The 15,156-nt window shown below is 31.3% G+C and overlaps 1 protein-coding gene across 3 annotated transcripts in view; it reads right to left on the bottom strand.

Moving 5' to 3' along the window:
- LOC124362654 (kinetochore-associated protein 1) overlaps nucleotides 1-15,156 on the bottom strand; it is an 87,352-nt gene that overhangs the window by 66,343 nt on the left and 5,853 nt on the right. For all 3 annotated transcript variants that reach the window (XM_046817348.1, XM_046817346.1, XM_046817347.1), the window contains exons 3-11: nucleotides 11,811-11,964; nucleotides 10,267-10,459; nucleotides 6,092-6,202; nucleotides 5,349-5,507; nucleotides 5,053-5,270; nucleotides 4,641-4,896; nucleotides 2,336-2,476; nucleotides 2,143-2,238; nucleotides 13-207 (exon numbers count right to left, since the gene is read on the bottom strand). In XM_046817348.1, coding sequence (XP_046673304.1) covers nucleotides 13-207; nucleotides 2,143-2,238; nucleotides 2,336-2,476; nucleotides 4,641-4,896; nucleotides 5,053-5,270; nucleotides 5,349-5,507; nucleotides 6,092-6,202; nucleotides 10,267-10,459; nucleotides 11,811-11,964 — 1,523 coding nt within the window. The remainder of the gene's footprint in view (nucleotides 1-12; nucleotides 208-2,142; nucleotides 2,239-2,335; nucleotides 2,477-4,640; nucleotides 4,897-5,052; nucleotides 5,271-5,348; nucleotides 5,508-6,091; nucleotides 6,203-10,266; nucleotides 10,460-11,810; nucleotides 11,965-15,156) is intronic.

Below are 15,156 nucleotides of genomic sequence, written 5' to 3'. Positions count from 1 at the left end.
AATTCCACCTACCCTCCCATTTTTTCTATCAAACTGGACTCCATACTTCTTCATAATCAGTTTCTTAGGCACATTGTTGCACTCATTGTATACTTCACTGGCCCTGTAGTGAGGCAGTCGCACTCCTTGTTCTGCAAGTTGGGCCACTGTCGCTGTCCATGGTACCGGCGCAGAGTTCAGCACGTGTAAGATTGCATCTAGCTTTGTCTAGACAACAATGACTGCTTGACACATATTGTTATTGTGGAATGTGACTTAAAATAATACACACATATTTTAAAATAGAAACAACCCGGGTACAAAAACCTGTAAAGTAACAGCAACAAAAACAAAGATTTTAAAAGGAAACAATTTTTATTCTGGTAAACCCTAAGTTACTTAAAACCAACCACACAATTTTTTACGATAATAGCAAATAATAAGAAAATATAGTGTACAAAGTTAAACCTAAAGTTATCTGTTATACACACCTTACACTTATTATAATACTTAAAATTGAGTAAGCAACAAATTAAACACCCACATGAAGTAGTGTTTATTATCACCAGTAGAACATCAGAACAATAAGAATTGCAATAGTTGAATATCAATAGTTACACCATATTATGATTGCAGTATTCACCATTAATTAGAAATTACAATATTTATATTACATGTTTATTTGTAATGTGTTTGTGTGTCTGAACTACAAGTGACTAACTCTTCATTATGACTATACTCCTATGAAAGTATTAATTATATACAGGTATTTAATCTGCCTTGCCAGTGAAGTGGCAGAGTTAAATACAAAATCTGTGTTCTCAGTGAATTGTATTTTTTAACTTCTATACAGGTATAATATGGAGTTATATCTTAAACTACATAATATTTTTTGTTTTAACGTCATTACGTTTTAGTATAGTTAAAATTGTATGCCGTCCCCAAAAACTGTGTGGTATTATCTTTAAATAACTTAGGTTGTGTTAGAATAAAAATAATTTTATACTTCTGTGACTTTTGTTAGTATAATTTTTACAGGTTCCTGATCCATTTAATTTTATGATAAAATTTGTATTATTTTTAATTTTTAGTGCCTAATGTTATCCTGTAGTTAGGAATACAAATGAAGACGTTCATACTTGGCGTTTATAGTTCCCCAATTACTATATTACTATTAAAATTGTGTCTGAGAATATGTCAATTTTATGTGAGTATGTATGTCAGACCAGTGAACCTTGATTTATTATATATTGTTACTCCATGTTAGACAGGCTTTCTAGAGTCGTTCTTGAACCACAATGTCAATAAAAAAACTTCATCAGATTTCAGATGCTGCACGTAAGAGGAAGGTGAACTGGAGCTAAATTCAATATTCACATTGAATCAACCTTCCCACCACAGCTGCGTTATGTGTAGAAGACTCGGCTGCTCTAGTAATTTAAAAAAAATGCATCTATTCAATTTACTTAGTCCAGATTTTCCACAAGGATTTATATGTGTGACTTAAAAAATGATATACTGGTCATATAACATTCCAATCATTACAAAAGTAAGACCACCAGGAAGTGGCTGGCCCTCTTTCATTTAAAAAATATTTGTGAAAAACTCTCCACAGTAATGTCTGAAAAATTGCTAGACCAAAATAAAAGAGGTATAGAAACAAGCTGAATTATACAGTATAACCCTTTTATTGAAGTTAGTTAACAAAATTTAGTAGATTTTATTATGTTTCGTTCTTTTCTGTAATAATGTTACTGATCAGAAGGATCACTTTTACTCATCAGTAATCCTACTGCTGGTTATCACCAGTATACAGTGTGGACGATGCCAAATATAGATGTCAATTAGATATTTGGAAAATCCGATAACATTACAAAATTTTTATGCTTTTATGTTTTGGGCTGAGAAATTATTTGGTAGGAGAACAATTGCTTTATCAAGTAGTCATTTCCTAATATAAACTGTTAATAAGCTAATGCTAACAAACAAAACCTTCTCAACAGTACTTTTGGTTTACAATATTACAATTTTAAATCTGCAAATACCTAACCGATAGTTTTATGTTAGCCTTATCATTGTTACTCAAATTTTGAAAATTTGAACACTACATAAAATAATTGTGTTTATCTCTACTACTGCAAAACAATGTAAAATATATAGTACCTGGATACTGTTAATATGAGGTACCAAAGCTGTAACTATGGCCTCCCACGGAGCTTCCTCCCAGTACCACCAGTCTTCACAGTGTGTTACTATATCCTAGAGCGCAAACACAACACACAACAATTAAACAGGTTATTGATTATTACTTACAACTTATTTAAGTACTTAGCACTCATTTAGACTAGATTACAACCTGAATGAACTGCAGTATCTGTGTGTCAGGGTCAAGTTCACGATCCATCATCAGTCTAGGGAAAAACTCAACCATGAACAAAGAAATGTTCTCCAGAGGTAAACGTTCAAACAGTACAGCAACAAAACTGCTATGATCTTCCTGAAAAAAAGGTAAAATGTTTATGTGACATAATCCTAAAATATTTCAATTAATAAATCATAAGTAATCTTTATTGCACAATGTACATTCACAAATAAATAGACACAACTAAATAACACTAGCTTAAAATAAAATAAAATTCAATATGATAAATAAATTATATACAGAACTATAACAGACTTCAATAAATATATATGTATACATACACTGAATTGAAATAATGCCATGATATTAAAAAGACTACAAAATTTATAATTTAAAACTGTTTTCTAGGTAACACGTTCACAACGACAGCTCATTTTCAAACATTTTTGCTGTGGAATTTTTCAATAATAATGGCAAAAAACCATAATCTTTTTTTAAGTTGAACTTGTAAATATGACAAGAAACGTATGTAGGGCTCACAATTTAGCAAAAAATTTATTTCACTATGTTTTTTCAATGTTTTCTGTGTACGCTAAGGGGTACCTAAAAAATAAATTTATCTTAAAATTTAAGCAATCGTGCACCCATCAAGGTACATGATAGTCTAAGGTATTTCTTTAAGCAGGGGATCACATTTAACAAACCAAAACAGGCAAACAATAAAATATGCAATAAGGAAATGCAAAGCAACGTGTACCCCATCGGGCGTACGAAACACTTTACAAAAGCTCTGTGTATATCTGATCGGTTACATGACAGCAGTTGTGAAACATCTTCAATACAAATTAGCTTCTGTTTTTATACTAGCAAATCAATCACTTGTATATTCAGTACAATGTACATTATTTTATAAAGTATATTTGAAAATCATGTGACGTATTTATTCATGTCATACGGAATAAATTTATCACAAGCTCTATTGATCCGAAAGTTATAAAATACTCAATTAAATTATAAAAAATCCAACAAAGAGAAATAAACCAGTAACAGCATAAAGTCCTGAATACATCAAAGCTACTCATTGACATTATTATAATATACTATTATTATATCAATTTATTTATCGACTAATCTGTATTGACATACACAAAAACTTATTTTTCAACTGTATAAATAAAGATTCAATTCAATATCCTATGCAGATACTTTTAATATATTTACAGGGTGCCCCAAAATTACAGGACCAAACTTCACCAAATTGTTCAGGAGGTCAAACTGAACGAAAAATGTTATATAATGTATAGTCCTATCTTGCTTTGTTTACCTTAGATTGGCCATTTTGTTTTTTACATACAATTAATTTTATTTTTAATACGGGTTTACCGATTATTTAAAATATTAAAACTTAAATAACTTGAAAACCAACTGCTTTTTAATGGCCGCCATTTTGAAAATACACATAAGATTTTTAAAAAAATATTTTTTTTTACAACTTATGTTCATGTTTATAATATTTATGCCAAGTTTCAACAAAATCGGTAAACCCGTATTAAAAATAAAATTAATTGTATGTTAAAAAACAAAATGGCCAATCTAAGGTAAACGAAGCAAGATAGGACTATACATTATATAACATTTTTTCGTTCAGTTTGACCTCCTGAACAATTTGGTGAAGTTTGGTCCTGTAATTTTGGGACACCCTGTATATATCAATCAATTTGCAGTTTAGAACTGTTTATTGTGAAGATACTATGAATGCAGCATTTTTAAGTGTACATCTCATCTGTGACTAGATAACCATATGGTCACTGTCCCATAATTTCATATACCTTTAAGTTTTAGTATCCTGTCTTGACCAAAACTTATGAAAAATAGTTTTAGAAACATTCCAACCAATTTTTAAACACATCTTGTAAGATCACATTTCAATGTTAGTATTACATAAGAAAACAAGTATATGATTGAAAAAATAGTTACTGTACAAGAATTTTAAAACTCTTTTTCGTCAGACTGAAAATTATTTTTACTTTATGGATAAGTACTATCAACTACAGAAGTTTGTGACACCCTTTTTTAAACACCCTGCATAAATAAAATATTATAGTAAAACATGAAAATTAAGTATAAATTATAAATGTATACATACTGCAAAGACTTATTTGACTATATTTTTATTATCTACAAAATTTTAGAATAAATATTTTGTATATAAATTACTATATTTAAATTTGATTAAATAAACTAGGTGTTTGTTTATTCATTTTTTGAATAAACTTCAGAGAAAATTTGGATAACATACTTGGACAAACTCATTGTATAGAAGATTGACTCCATAACTTTTCTTGAGAATGTTGATATCTTCCAAAGTGTCAATCAGAAGAAGTAAACGGTTCTGGGGAGACTGGTGAGACAAGTTCTCGTTCCTTAAGGCAACTCTTTGAGATTGCAATAAAATACTTTTCTCTGTGTATGGTGTATTAATGATTTTCAGCAAACATTTCGCCAACTTAAGACCCGAATCCGGCCAAGCTTCAGAGTCATAAGCTTCAAGGTCTCTGAAAAAAATTATATATGTGAATGAAACATGAACTTCTTCTTATATACATAATAGGTGTATATCTACAAATACTTAATTAGTCTAAAGATTAAAATTAAAATTATTATGCAAAACTTTTTATGAATTTTAATCAAGAAAGAAAATTGAATCTCACTTGACTCTCTGTGCTGCCCAATCTACCACGTTGATGAGAATGTTAGGAAACAATGACAAAATCGGAGGAACAAAATGATGCAGCCACAAAAGAAGGTCTTGTAGCTTAGTTGATTTTGGTATACTACTCATCAACATTTCGGCTTTCTTCATTGTAAACAAAGGTTTCATGTCACTTAAATGTCGACTCCAGATCAAAATCGATTCTTTGATCTCATCCTGAAAAATACCATCATCATAAACAACTGAATCACTCCATCACTCAGTTTATGTTTAGATTTCAAACTTTTTACTCACCCTATTGATATGATTAAGACAGCTGATAACGAGATCATGTTTGGGGAATTCTATCCAATGGTCGACTGTGGTGGCTGAACCATGAATTAACATACATGTGTCCATTCTGCGAGCGATGGTGCTCACTTTGGCCAGCAGTTCACTCAGGTTTTCCTTACACTGTACCACACATACAATTAGAGAAAGTTATATAATTAATTAGGAATATTATGTCAGTATATTTATTGTAACTCTCAATTAAAAGTAACAGTAACTCGGAGTGCCATATTACTCGCACTCGCTTATGGCATAGTGTAATTCATTAATTTAGAGAATAGATAGTATTTTGGAGGTTTGGGACATTGATGATGTTTAAGTAAAGTGGTCAATAGAAATTGAGATTCAGCATTTTACTATTCTTTCTCAAACTACTGTAGTATGTTCAGAGCGATTAAGGTTCTGTAGTTTTCCTAGTCACGTGACTGTTGTAACCTTCTCTTTAAAATAATGAACAACAAGAAACAGACTGTGGATGTCAGTTCCCTTCTACAGAGTTGTATCTTTTGAATGTGAGTTAATAACATTACACACATATTTCCAACCGTAATCCTCCTCAAATTGACATAGAGAATACTTCACAATTATTTCCATGCCTCACATTTTATGTTGTTACCATTTTGATATATGATAAATTAATAATAATTTACTATTATTAAACATATTGACAAAACAATAACTATCACACAAAAAGACATAAAACTTACCTTATCCTCAACTTTAGAGAATCGTTCCATTCCATACATTAACATAGTATGTAACATGTCGAAGTTTGGAGGTATGGCAGTGACACAGATCTCAGCAACAAAGTGATGGTCCTAGACATAATCAAATATTTGCAAAATGTACAGTTTTAACATCTCAACTAAGTTTGTTGATTAGTTTGGATCACATTTTTTTCATTATGGCAGCCAATCAAACTATGAAACAGTTTACAACTCCTTTATTTATAAACTAAAAAAAGAAAGAAAAGAAAAGTGTTCGTGAATGCTTATAGCATTTCCAAAACACTTTGTAATTAACAAATTGAATTGAACTGAATTAAAATCTCTTTATTCATTAAGTATACATCTTTTATACATTGAATAGCGTCATAAAAAATAATTAAATAATGTAAATATAAACTAGAAGTGATGACAATAATAAAATACCTTAACCCTTGCCGAGCGGCATCCGTATATATGCGCCAGCCGCCTTCCATCTGGCTGCCACACTGTCGCCACACGTTACTTTCAACGTTACCTACTACGTAGCAGCACTTGTCAATGTAGCCCTGTACACTTAGTACGCCTTTCTGTTTAGTAGGTAGCAGCACGTATCAATAAACCTGTGTGTTATTTGTTTTCCCGCCTTTTCCAATGCGATCATTGTAAAGTAAACAAAACAAATAATTCGTGATCAGTGATTCTGAAGTAACCTTACATTTACATTATGTTTATTTCAGCTGTGTTTTATGTGTTGTGTTTTTAGCTATATATAAATAAGGTAGAGACTCTAATGTAGGAAATTAGTGACAGTAATATCGGACATGTGTCGTGCCGCGCCGTTCCCATGCCTCGCTTCGTCTTGGTGTCGTGACCCCCGCCAGTCCAAGGACTCTACACTACACGTTCACCACAGCCATTTCAAGATAATATATTTGAGTTATACTGACAAATAATATTTCTAAACATATAAATATGGGTAATATACAAGTATTTTACTCACTAACAAAACATAGGCATTGTAACTTATTCATATTATTGATTGAAAAATATCAAGTTTTAATTATTAATTTTTGTAAATATTTAATTAAAAAACATTTTATATACTTTTTCCATGCAGTTATGTAATTATAATGTTAAAACAAAAAAGAAAATTTAATTTAAAAAATATGCGTGGTAAAGTGTTTTTCTATCTTAATATGCCGCTCGGCAAGGGTTAAGTCTATCAAAAGTTATCATAATCACAAATGCCCCAATAATTGCAGCTTTAGCCATGACACCGATTAATAATGTATATTGTAAATAATAACAACACAGGTAATTTACTCAAAAATTACCTATTTACTCAAAAATTTTCAAACTCTCACTCTAAGAAGTAATATACACAACTACTATACTAGAAACAGAACTAATATTGCCATAGATCATGTTAGATTAGCCAAATCTCGAAATAGTCACATTATAATTTCTCAAAAAATCTTCAATAAAGTAAAACATTTGGCAGATAAGTATCCCACAGAAATATTTCAAAACAAACTGTACCATTGGCTTTTGAACAATCCTTTCTATACCCTATCAGAGTTTTTTAATTACAAGGATATTAAATTTTAGTTTGTTAATAATGTATAAAGGATCCATTGCACAGCTCGCTAAATCTGTTATACTACAATGGAAAACATATATTTGTAAACAACAATGAGATTTCAGTAAATTGTTCAATTTTAATCTAGAAACTGTCTTATTTTTATTCAGTACTGTAAATTTCATCTGTAGAATCTTATATTGTAACCTGTTATCCTAAGATTTGAATTTGTTGTGCTAGTATTGTAGTAATTCACGCACAATCAGTTAAAATATTTTGTAATTTAATATCTGTTAAACTTTTATAAAATCTTTTGTTGTTAAATTATTTTAGAATCTCTCTTTGTTAACCTATTGTCTTACATTATGATATTAATATTCAAAGAGTAATTTTAAATTGTAATGATATCTTAAAAATTGAATAGTTTGGTTTTATTACTTGTTTCTGACCATGTCATCTAGACAATATTACTGACTTTGTCAATGCATGTCATATGTAAAAAGGCAAATAAAGATTGATTGATTAAATTAAAATACAGAACAAGTTAACAATATTTAGTTTTTGAGATATTGATTGATTACATGTACATTCCATGAGAAAAAGTTATTAATATTTCAGTTGTCACAAAACCTACTTCTTCTGGCTGAGCAAGAAAAAATATTTATTTTATTTAGGACGGTCATGGTCCTCTAGAGAGGGCATCTTCAGTTTTTATTTACATTTTAAATAATTGAATATCAAAATGTTTCTACATATTCTTTCAGTTAAAGAAGATGAAGGTTGTATCTTCTTTGGGCTCCTTAGCTTCTTTACTTATAATAGTTCATTCACTTACACCCCTGGTATCCGGGGACAGTTTACCAATTTGATTAGAGTTTCTAAGGAAACTTCCCAAAGCCCAAAGACAGATTTTTAAACAAAGTTATAAACATTGTAGATAATACGTCTTTTTTGATGATGTAGCGTTTTTCCACTACCGCTCTTACTTCCGGATGGCTATGCAATTGAACAAACATTATTAGACTCCATTTTGTCTACAAGTGCATTACAATATATTAAAACAAAATAATCAGTACATTTAATATATGCAAAAACACTCATTAACATGACATTTAAACCGCCTCTGAGTCAGCGACAGTAGGCACTGACGGGCAGAGAGAGGGAGGAAGGGGGCTGTTTCTTGGAAACAGTGTGACTCATCCGTCTGGTGCTACCACTACTGCTGGCTGGTACAATTTCTGTTTATAGGTATTCCTACCGTTACCTTCATATTTTCACTCATCTGACATCTCCTGTTTTGAACTGTGTTTAACTTCATTGGATGTTATATAAAACAGTTACTTTTGAATTGTTGAAGAAAGTGCATTCATATTATAGAAACACTGTGCTGTATGATATTCTCAACAGTTGCCAGTTTAAATATTTAAATCACTCAGGTGTGAAAATAATTTTACATAAAACAAAGTTAAGACCGTTCACAGCCAGGTATGAATGATGCTATCAAGTGCTTATAAATGAAAACCAAACAAAATCGTTACGACAACAAATTCCGCCGTTAGATACTGAATTACATTTTTTTTTAAAGAACGTAGATCTCAGATGTATTTGATAGCTTTCTTATCAAGTAGAATATTCATTGAATTCATGATTCTACTATATAAACAAGTAATGGCTTATTATATTGAAGATTCTTGTATTTTATAAGTATTAAAAACGGGAGATTAATGTTTATATGTTTTTGTTTCTTCTAAATTTATATTTATGCTACAGTTTTTACTTCCATGACTTTCGTAAAAGGCTAATATAATGCAATAATTCCTTTCAACCCATTTATCTCAACATGGAAACAAGCTATAGATAGTACTATTTCTTAAATGACTGTAAAATGAAATTTTGTAATACATAAAACATTTCTTTTGGGCATAACGATTAAGAAATTTAAGTATGCTGCACTCGCATGGCTAACGGTTATAGCGAGCAACAAGTTTTGTAACGTCGCACAGTCCTCCTACGCTACTCCAAGATCACAGGCCAAATAGGCTCCTCCCTCAACTGCACTCTCTGGTGTTTCCTTGTATAATTGGGAATATTTTGAAGATTTAATGTAGACACATAAATAAATATTTTTAAAAAAAATGAAAATTCACGTTACTTTTTGAACATACTTTTTATATTAAAATTCATACAATAATATAATCTTTTTTTAATTAAAAATTTTACGTCAGGAATTAAAAATACATGACTAAAAGTGTTAAGATGATTAATTGACAACTGATAGTGGACAGTAAGAACCATGTATAAGCAGTACCTACTGGTAAAATTACACACAATAACTGACAGTAGACACTGATATTTTTGATATTTTACTATTACTAATAGCTTCCTCAATGTGAGAGAATAAGATAATTAGTTCATAACACAAGCAAGGTTCATTAACATGAAATTATTGCCACATAAAGTGTTACATTTATGTGAGCTTTATCAGCTGGTTCCCTGCCCTTCTAACACCAATCATAATCATAGTATAACATTGCAAGTCACAAATGTTAAAGTTATATTACATAATATCATGAGATCCAAACAATTTGAAAGCTACCTTAATTTTTTCTATAATTTCCAAAATTTTGCTAAATATATTCTTCTGGCTATCTATTGTTGAACTCCATGGACTCAAATCTTGACTAAGTCTTTGAACATGTGCTTTGTATACTATTTCCAGATCTAAACTGAAAGCTCTTGCAAATTTTTCAGCTTCTTCAAATTTACCTCTTCTCAAAATTCTTTGAAGCCTGTAAAAGAAAATTCAGTTAGAACAATTTATTACTTGTAAAAAACTTTGACTGGATGTCTAACGCACCAGAAGTTTTAGGACTACACGTTTGCTTGTACACAGTTCTGTACAATTAAGAGTAATAACTTAAACAAAGAAAACACTTTTATTTTTGTTTAACCCTCCAAATGCTGACTATATTCACATGTGCTAAGTATTTTTAGTTTTGCAAGCATAGGTCGAAAGTAAATAATCAGTACAAAATTAACATAGTGTAATAACATATACACCTTTTTTCAGCAAAATCAAAAGAATAATACAATAATAATTACAATTACTTACCACTGCATATTGAAAAGTTATAACCAGCGTTTAGTGAATGATAACAATTTGTTCACGTTTTTCACATTTAAGACAGTTATAGCATTTCATTAAACTCACTCAAGTAAAAATTTAAAATATGCTAAATAAAGTAAATTTTATTAAAAATTAAAAATATAAACAACTAGCACATTTACTTTTCAGAAAAGCACAGGAACAAAAATGTGCTGTTTGTGCCCACTGAAAATCCCTAAAAATCTGGCAAAGTCAAACAATTACTTCAATAGGTTTATATTGGTAATCTTTGACCTGTACAGTTTAAAAAACTAAAAATGAGAAATAAAGGAAATTCAAAACTACTTTTGTTATTAACAAAAAAATAACTGGTGTAAAGAGTGAGTCACATAGGCAATGACAATCCCAGCTAACAATATTCATTTGTTATCTGAAATATGAAAATTATCTGTAGTCTAGAAACATCATTTAAGAAAAAGTATGTTGGTCACCACTAAGTATGGTGGTTCGTACTTGTGTAAGTAATCTGGTTATTTGATCTCTTGATTGATTTCATTTCCAAAGTGATTTTGCACAGATCAGGTAACTTTGGTTTGCATTCAATAGAGGACAGAAGACGTAATGTGAGATTTAGTTATTTTATTTATATTTGCAATTTGTATATGTGTGATTTTTGTTCACTGCTTTAGATAAGTAAAGAATGAATAGCATGAAATAAAACACAAATTGTTATATACTTAGATGTAGTTATAAACTAATACGACCTATTAGCAGAAAGACACTAAGTGAACTTTTGTTGTAAATGAATTCAAATAAGCAATGTGAGTTGCCAATAATCAAGCGGACTCGGACCTTTGTGTCCTAAGATACTGCTCCATATAATATATAACATAACCAGTTCTCACATATTATGTGAGAACTGGTTATGTCTTGTTGATCTAGTGCAGGTTTAAATTGTGCTTGTAACAGTTGTGTTAAAATAAAACTATATAATCATGCCACCTGAAATATATTTTATAGTTTTTGTATTATACCTCAAATCCGGTTGACTTTCAACAATAGCTTTAACTCTTATGGTGTTAATTATATCAGTTCCAAAACCTTCCAAAAATAAAATTTCTTCTGATCCCTTCTGGTTTACTAAAAAACTTATGTCTCCAACTGGAAGGGTGTAATTAACTTTGAAATCTGAAATGCAAACACAACATAAATATAAATTTATACAATCAATGTTTCGATCTCACATTAAAATTCTTAAAAATATTATAATATTGACAAAAAACTCACTAACCACACAAAACATAAAAATTCAAGTTTCTTCTTTAAACTATAATAGAACCTACTGAAGATTAGAATAAACAACTATAGATAAATAAATCTGTAAAACACTATAAAAATTTCATGTAATAATATTAAATACTTTTAAAACTTGTTTGGATACTTATTTTCACTGATTGTACTGACCTAAATGGAGATTGATAGATCAATCAAAAGAACATAATATGTTTAAACCACAAAGGCATGAATGGTATACCAAATTTATTTACATTAGTCACATTGAATTGTACCTAGGCACCTAGCCTTAATGCCAAACAACATTTTAAACCAGACCCTACACTATGAAATTAAATTAAAAATGCCTTTACTAAAGAGGTGGAGTTAGGGCTATTAAGCCCTCTCTACCACTCAACCTCATATTGAATACAGAAAATTTACAATAGTTTAATACAATTGTGGTAAATTATTAACTTATTATTTAAATAGAAAAAACAAAAATGCTTAACCTATACAAAATTAAATTATCTTAAAGTAAAAATCTATACATTTAAATGAATACTTAAAATACAAAAGAAAAACTTTATACATTTCATGATAAATACAAGATAATTTAAAATGAAGAGCAAAATGCAAGAAACATTCACACACAATCACATTAACACACCGATTGACCACATGACCGCAACAAGTAGCACCACCTGTCCCCCCCCACAGGCCCCCCAGCAGCAAACCCCTAACCCCTGCCCCGAAGCGAGCATGGTCCTCAATACATCTGATATCATCGGGGAGAGCGTTCCAAAGGCTACAAGCCTGAACAGTAAAGGACTTATTAACAATTGTTGAATGATGAATTGGAATTGATAGTAATGTGGCTCTCCTTCTTGTAGGTCGTTCACTAATATCAGAGATAAAGTTGAAATGATCGGACAGATAGACAGGATATTTGGTTTTGATAATTAAATGTAGAATAGAAAGAATGTGGAATTTACATAGTTGATGAAGTTTCATGAGTGACAATTGCTGAAAATATTGCGTAACGTGCTCATGACGTCTGAGATTAAAAATAAATCTAATACAGTAGTTCTGAGCACGCTGAAGTCTGTCCGATTGCTGAACGGTCATGTCACTCATCACGACATCACAGTAGTCAAAGTGTGGTAGTATAAGAGTCTTAATGAGCATCACCTTAATGTACAAGGCAAACCGTTTCAAACCGTGGATGCCAGCAAAGACTCTTCTGCAAGTTATCATAACTTGGTCAGTCCATTTGAGATTTCTGTTCATGATGAGTCCAAGATTTGTCAGTTTGTTTTGGTAATTTTGTTTACAACTGTTAGGTTTAAGTTTCGGTGTAGTATCAAGATTAATTCAGTTTTTCATTCTAGAGTTACCAACTATCATTGCTTGTGTTTTGTTTTCATTTAGTTTCAGTCCTTGTTGTATTGCTCAAAAGTTAATGGCCTCAATATCCAAGTTGAGTAGTGACACAAAAGGAGCTAGTTTGTTTGATAAACAATGAACGTATATTTGCAAATTGTCGGCATAAAGATGAAAATTTGAATGTTTTATAATTGAAGTAATGTTGTTTATATAAAGTGAGAATAAGGTAGGCCCAAGTACAGAGCCTTGTGGGACCTACCATGTAACAGGTTTTCAGTCAGACAATTTATTCTCCTCCTTCACATATTGCTGACATCCAGTAAGGTAAGACTCGACCCCAACTAACATAACCATCAAAAAAATCATACTTCTTTACAGTAGAACTCCGATTATCCGAATTAATTGGGGATCAGGCCGATTCGGATATGCAAAAATTCGGATAGTTGGATTTAGCATGGAAATTATGCAAAAAAGGAGTATTTTACATTAAATAAACAAAAGTGCATTGAAAACGTTGTTATTTTAATACTATAGAGTACAGTAATAAACATGAGCAATAAAAATGCAGTACAGCAATACAGATTAACGAAAAGTACTAGTACATAAACTAAATGACAAATGAAAAATTAAGTGATGAAATGTGCAATAGGCTACATACAGTACATATTTGTCCTGTGTAGTTTTTCACTTGAACATTTCCAATAAAGTACGTTGCCTTGAGGTTGTAGCTCGTTTCCGTGCAGCAAGGTCCCGCAGGCGCTTGACGGCAAGAAGTTGTACAGCTTCACATTCTGGTTGCCGCTCCCATCCACTTTAAGGCGTTTTCAAAACAAATGAAGGCTTCTCTCCGTGTGTTGCCACATTTTCCTCTTCAGTTTCATCACCGCTCTCATCACTGTCAATGATATCACTTTGCTGTTCGTCCATTACACTTTCTGCTATTTCATTGTCTGTCATTATCTGAAACCCAGGATCAGCGTTATCAGATTGCAACCACTCTTCCATATCTTCAACATCGACTTCTGAACAACCTGCGATGTTATTGGCAAGTTTTCAAATTCTGCCACAGTCAGTTCAAGTTCTTCATCATCAGCTAGCTCATCTGTTATTTTGTTGTAACCTCTGTTTTTCTAGTTCCAGCAATTCTTTTGTTTGATGTACCGTTTATTCTGTTCCAAGCTCGTTTTAGTGTAACGCTTTTAACCATATTCCAGGGAATCCGCAATCAAGTAACAGCAGTCTTTCAAGTTAATTTTTTTGTATGAATCCAAAACTCTCTCTTCATTGTTTTCCTTCAGCCAGGAGCAGTTTACGGAGCAGTTGACGTCTGTAGTGTCGTTTTGTACACTCAATAACCCCCTGATCCATGGGTTGTAATAGACTTGTGACATTAGGCGGCAAAAAGAGGCATTTAAATTGGCCCTCGTCCCGATCATAACATTCAATGGGTGGATGAGTTGGAGCATTGTCAATGATGAGCAACACTTTCCCCGTTTTTCCAGTTTCTTTTTTAAATTTTTTTACTTCAGGGATGAAAGATTTACTGTACCATTCCAAAAATATATCACTCGCCATCCATGCACTTTTTTTGGTTGGTAAGCCACTGGTAAATGGTTTACATTTTTAAAAAGCTCTTGGCTTTTTTTGGTTTAAACCTATCATTAGTAAAGGCAGCCGATGAGTACCTGTAGAGTTAGCACAAACAAGGATTGTTACTCGTTC

Source organism: Homalodisca vitripennis, chromosome 5 (genome assembly GCF_021130785.1).
Source record: "Homalodisca vitripennis isolate AUS2020 chromosome 5, UT_GWSS_2.1, whole genome shotgun sequence".
Taxonomy (NCBI): Eukaryota; Metazoa; Arthropoda; class Insecta; order Hemiptera; family Cicadellidae; genus Homalodisca; species Homalodisca vitripennis.
The sequence above is the reverse complement of the archived record's forward strand: the minus strand, read 5'-3'. Positions and strand labels throughout refer to the sequence as shown.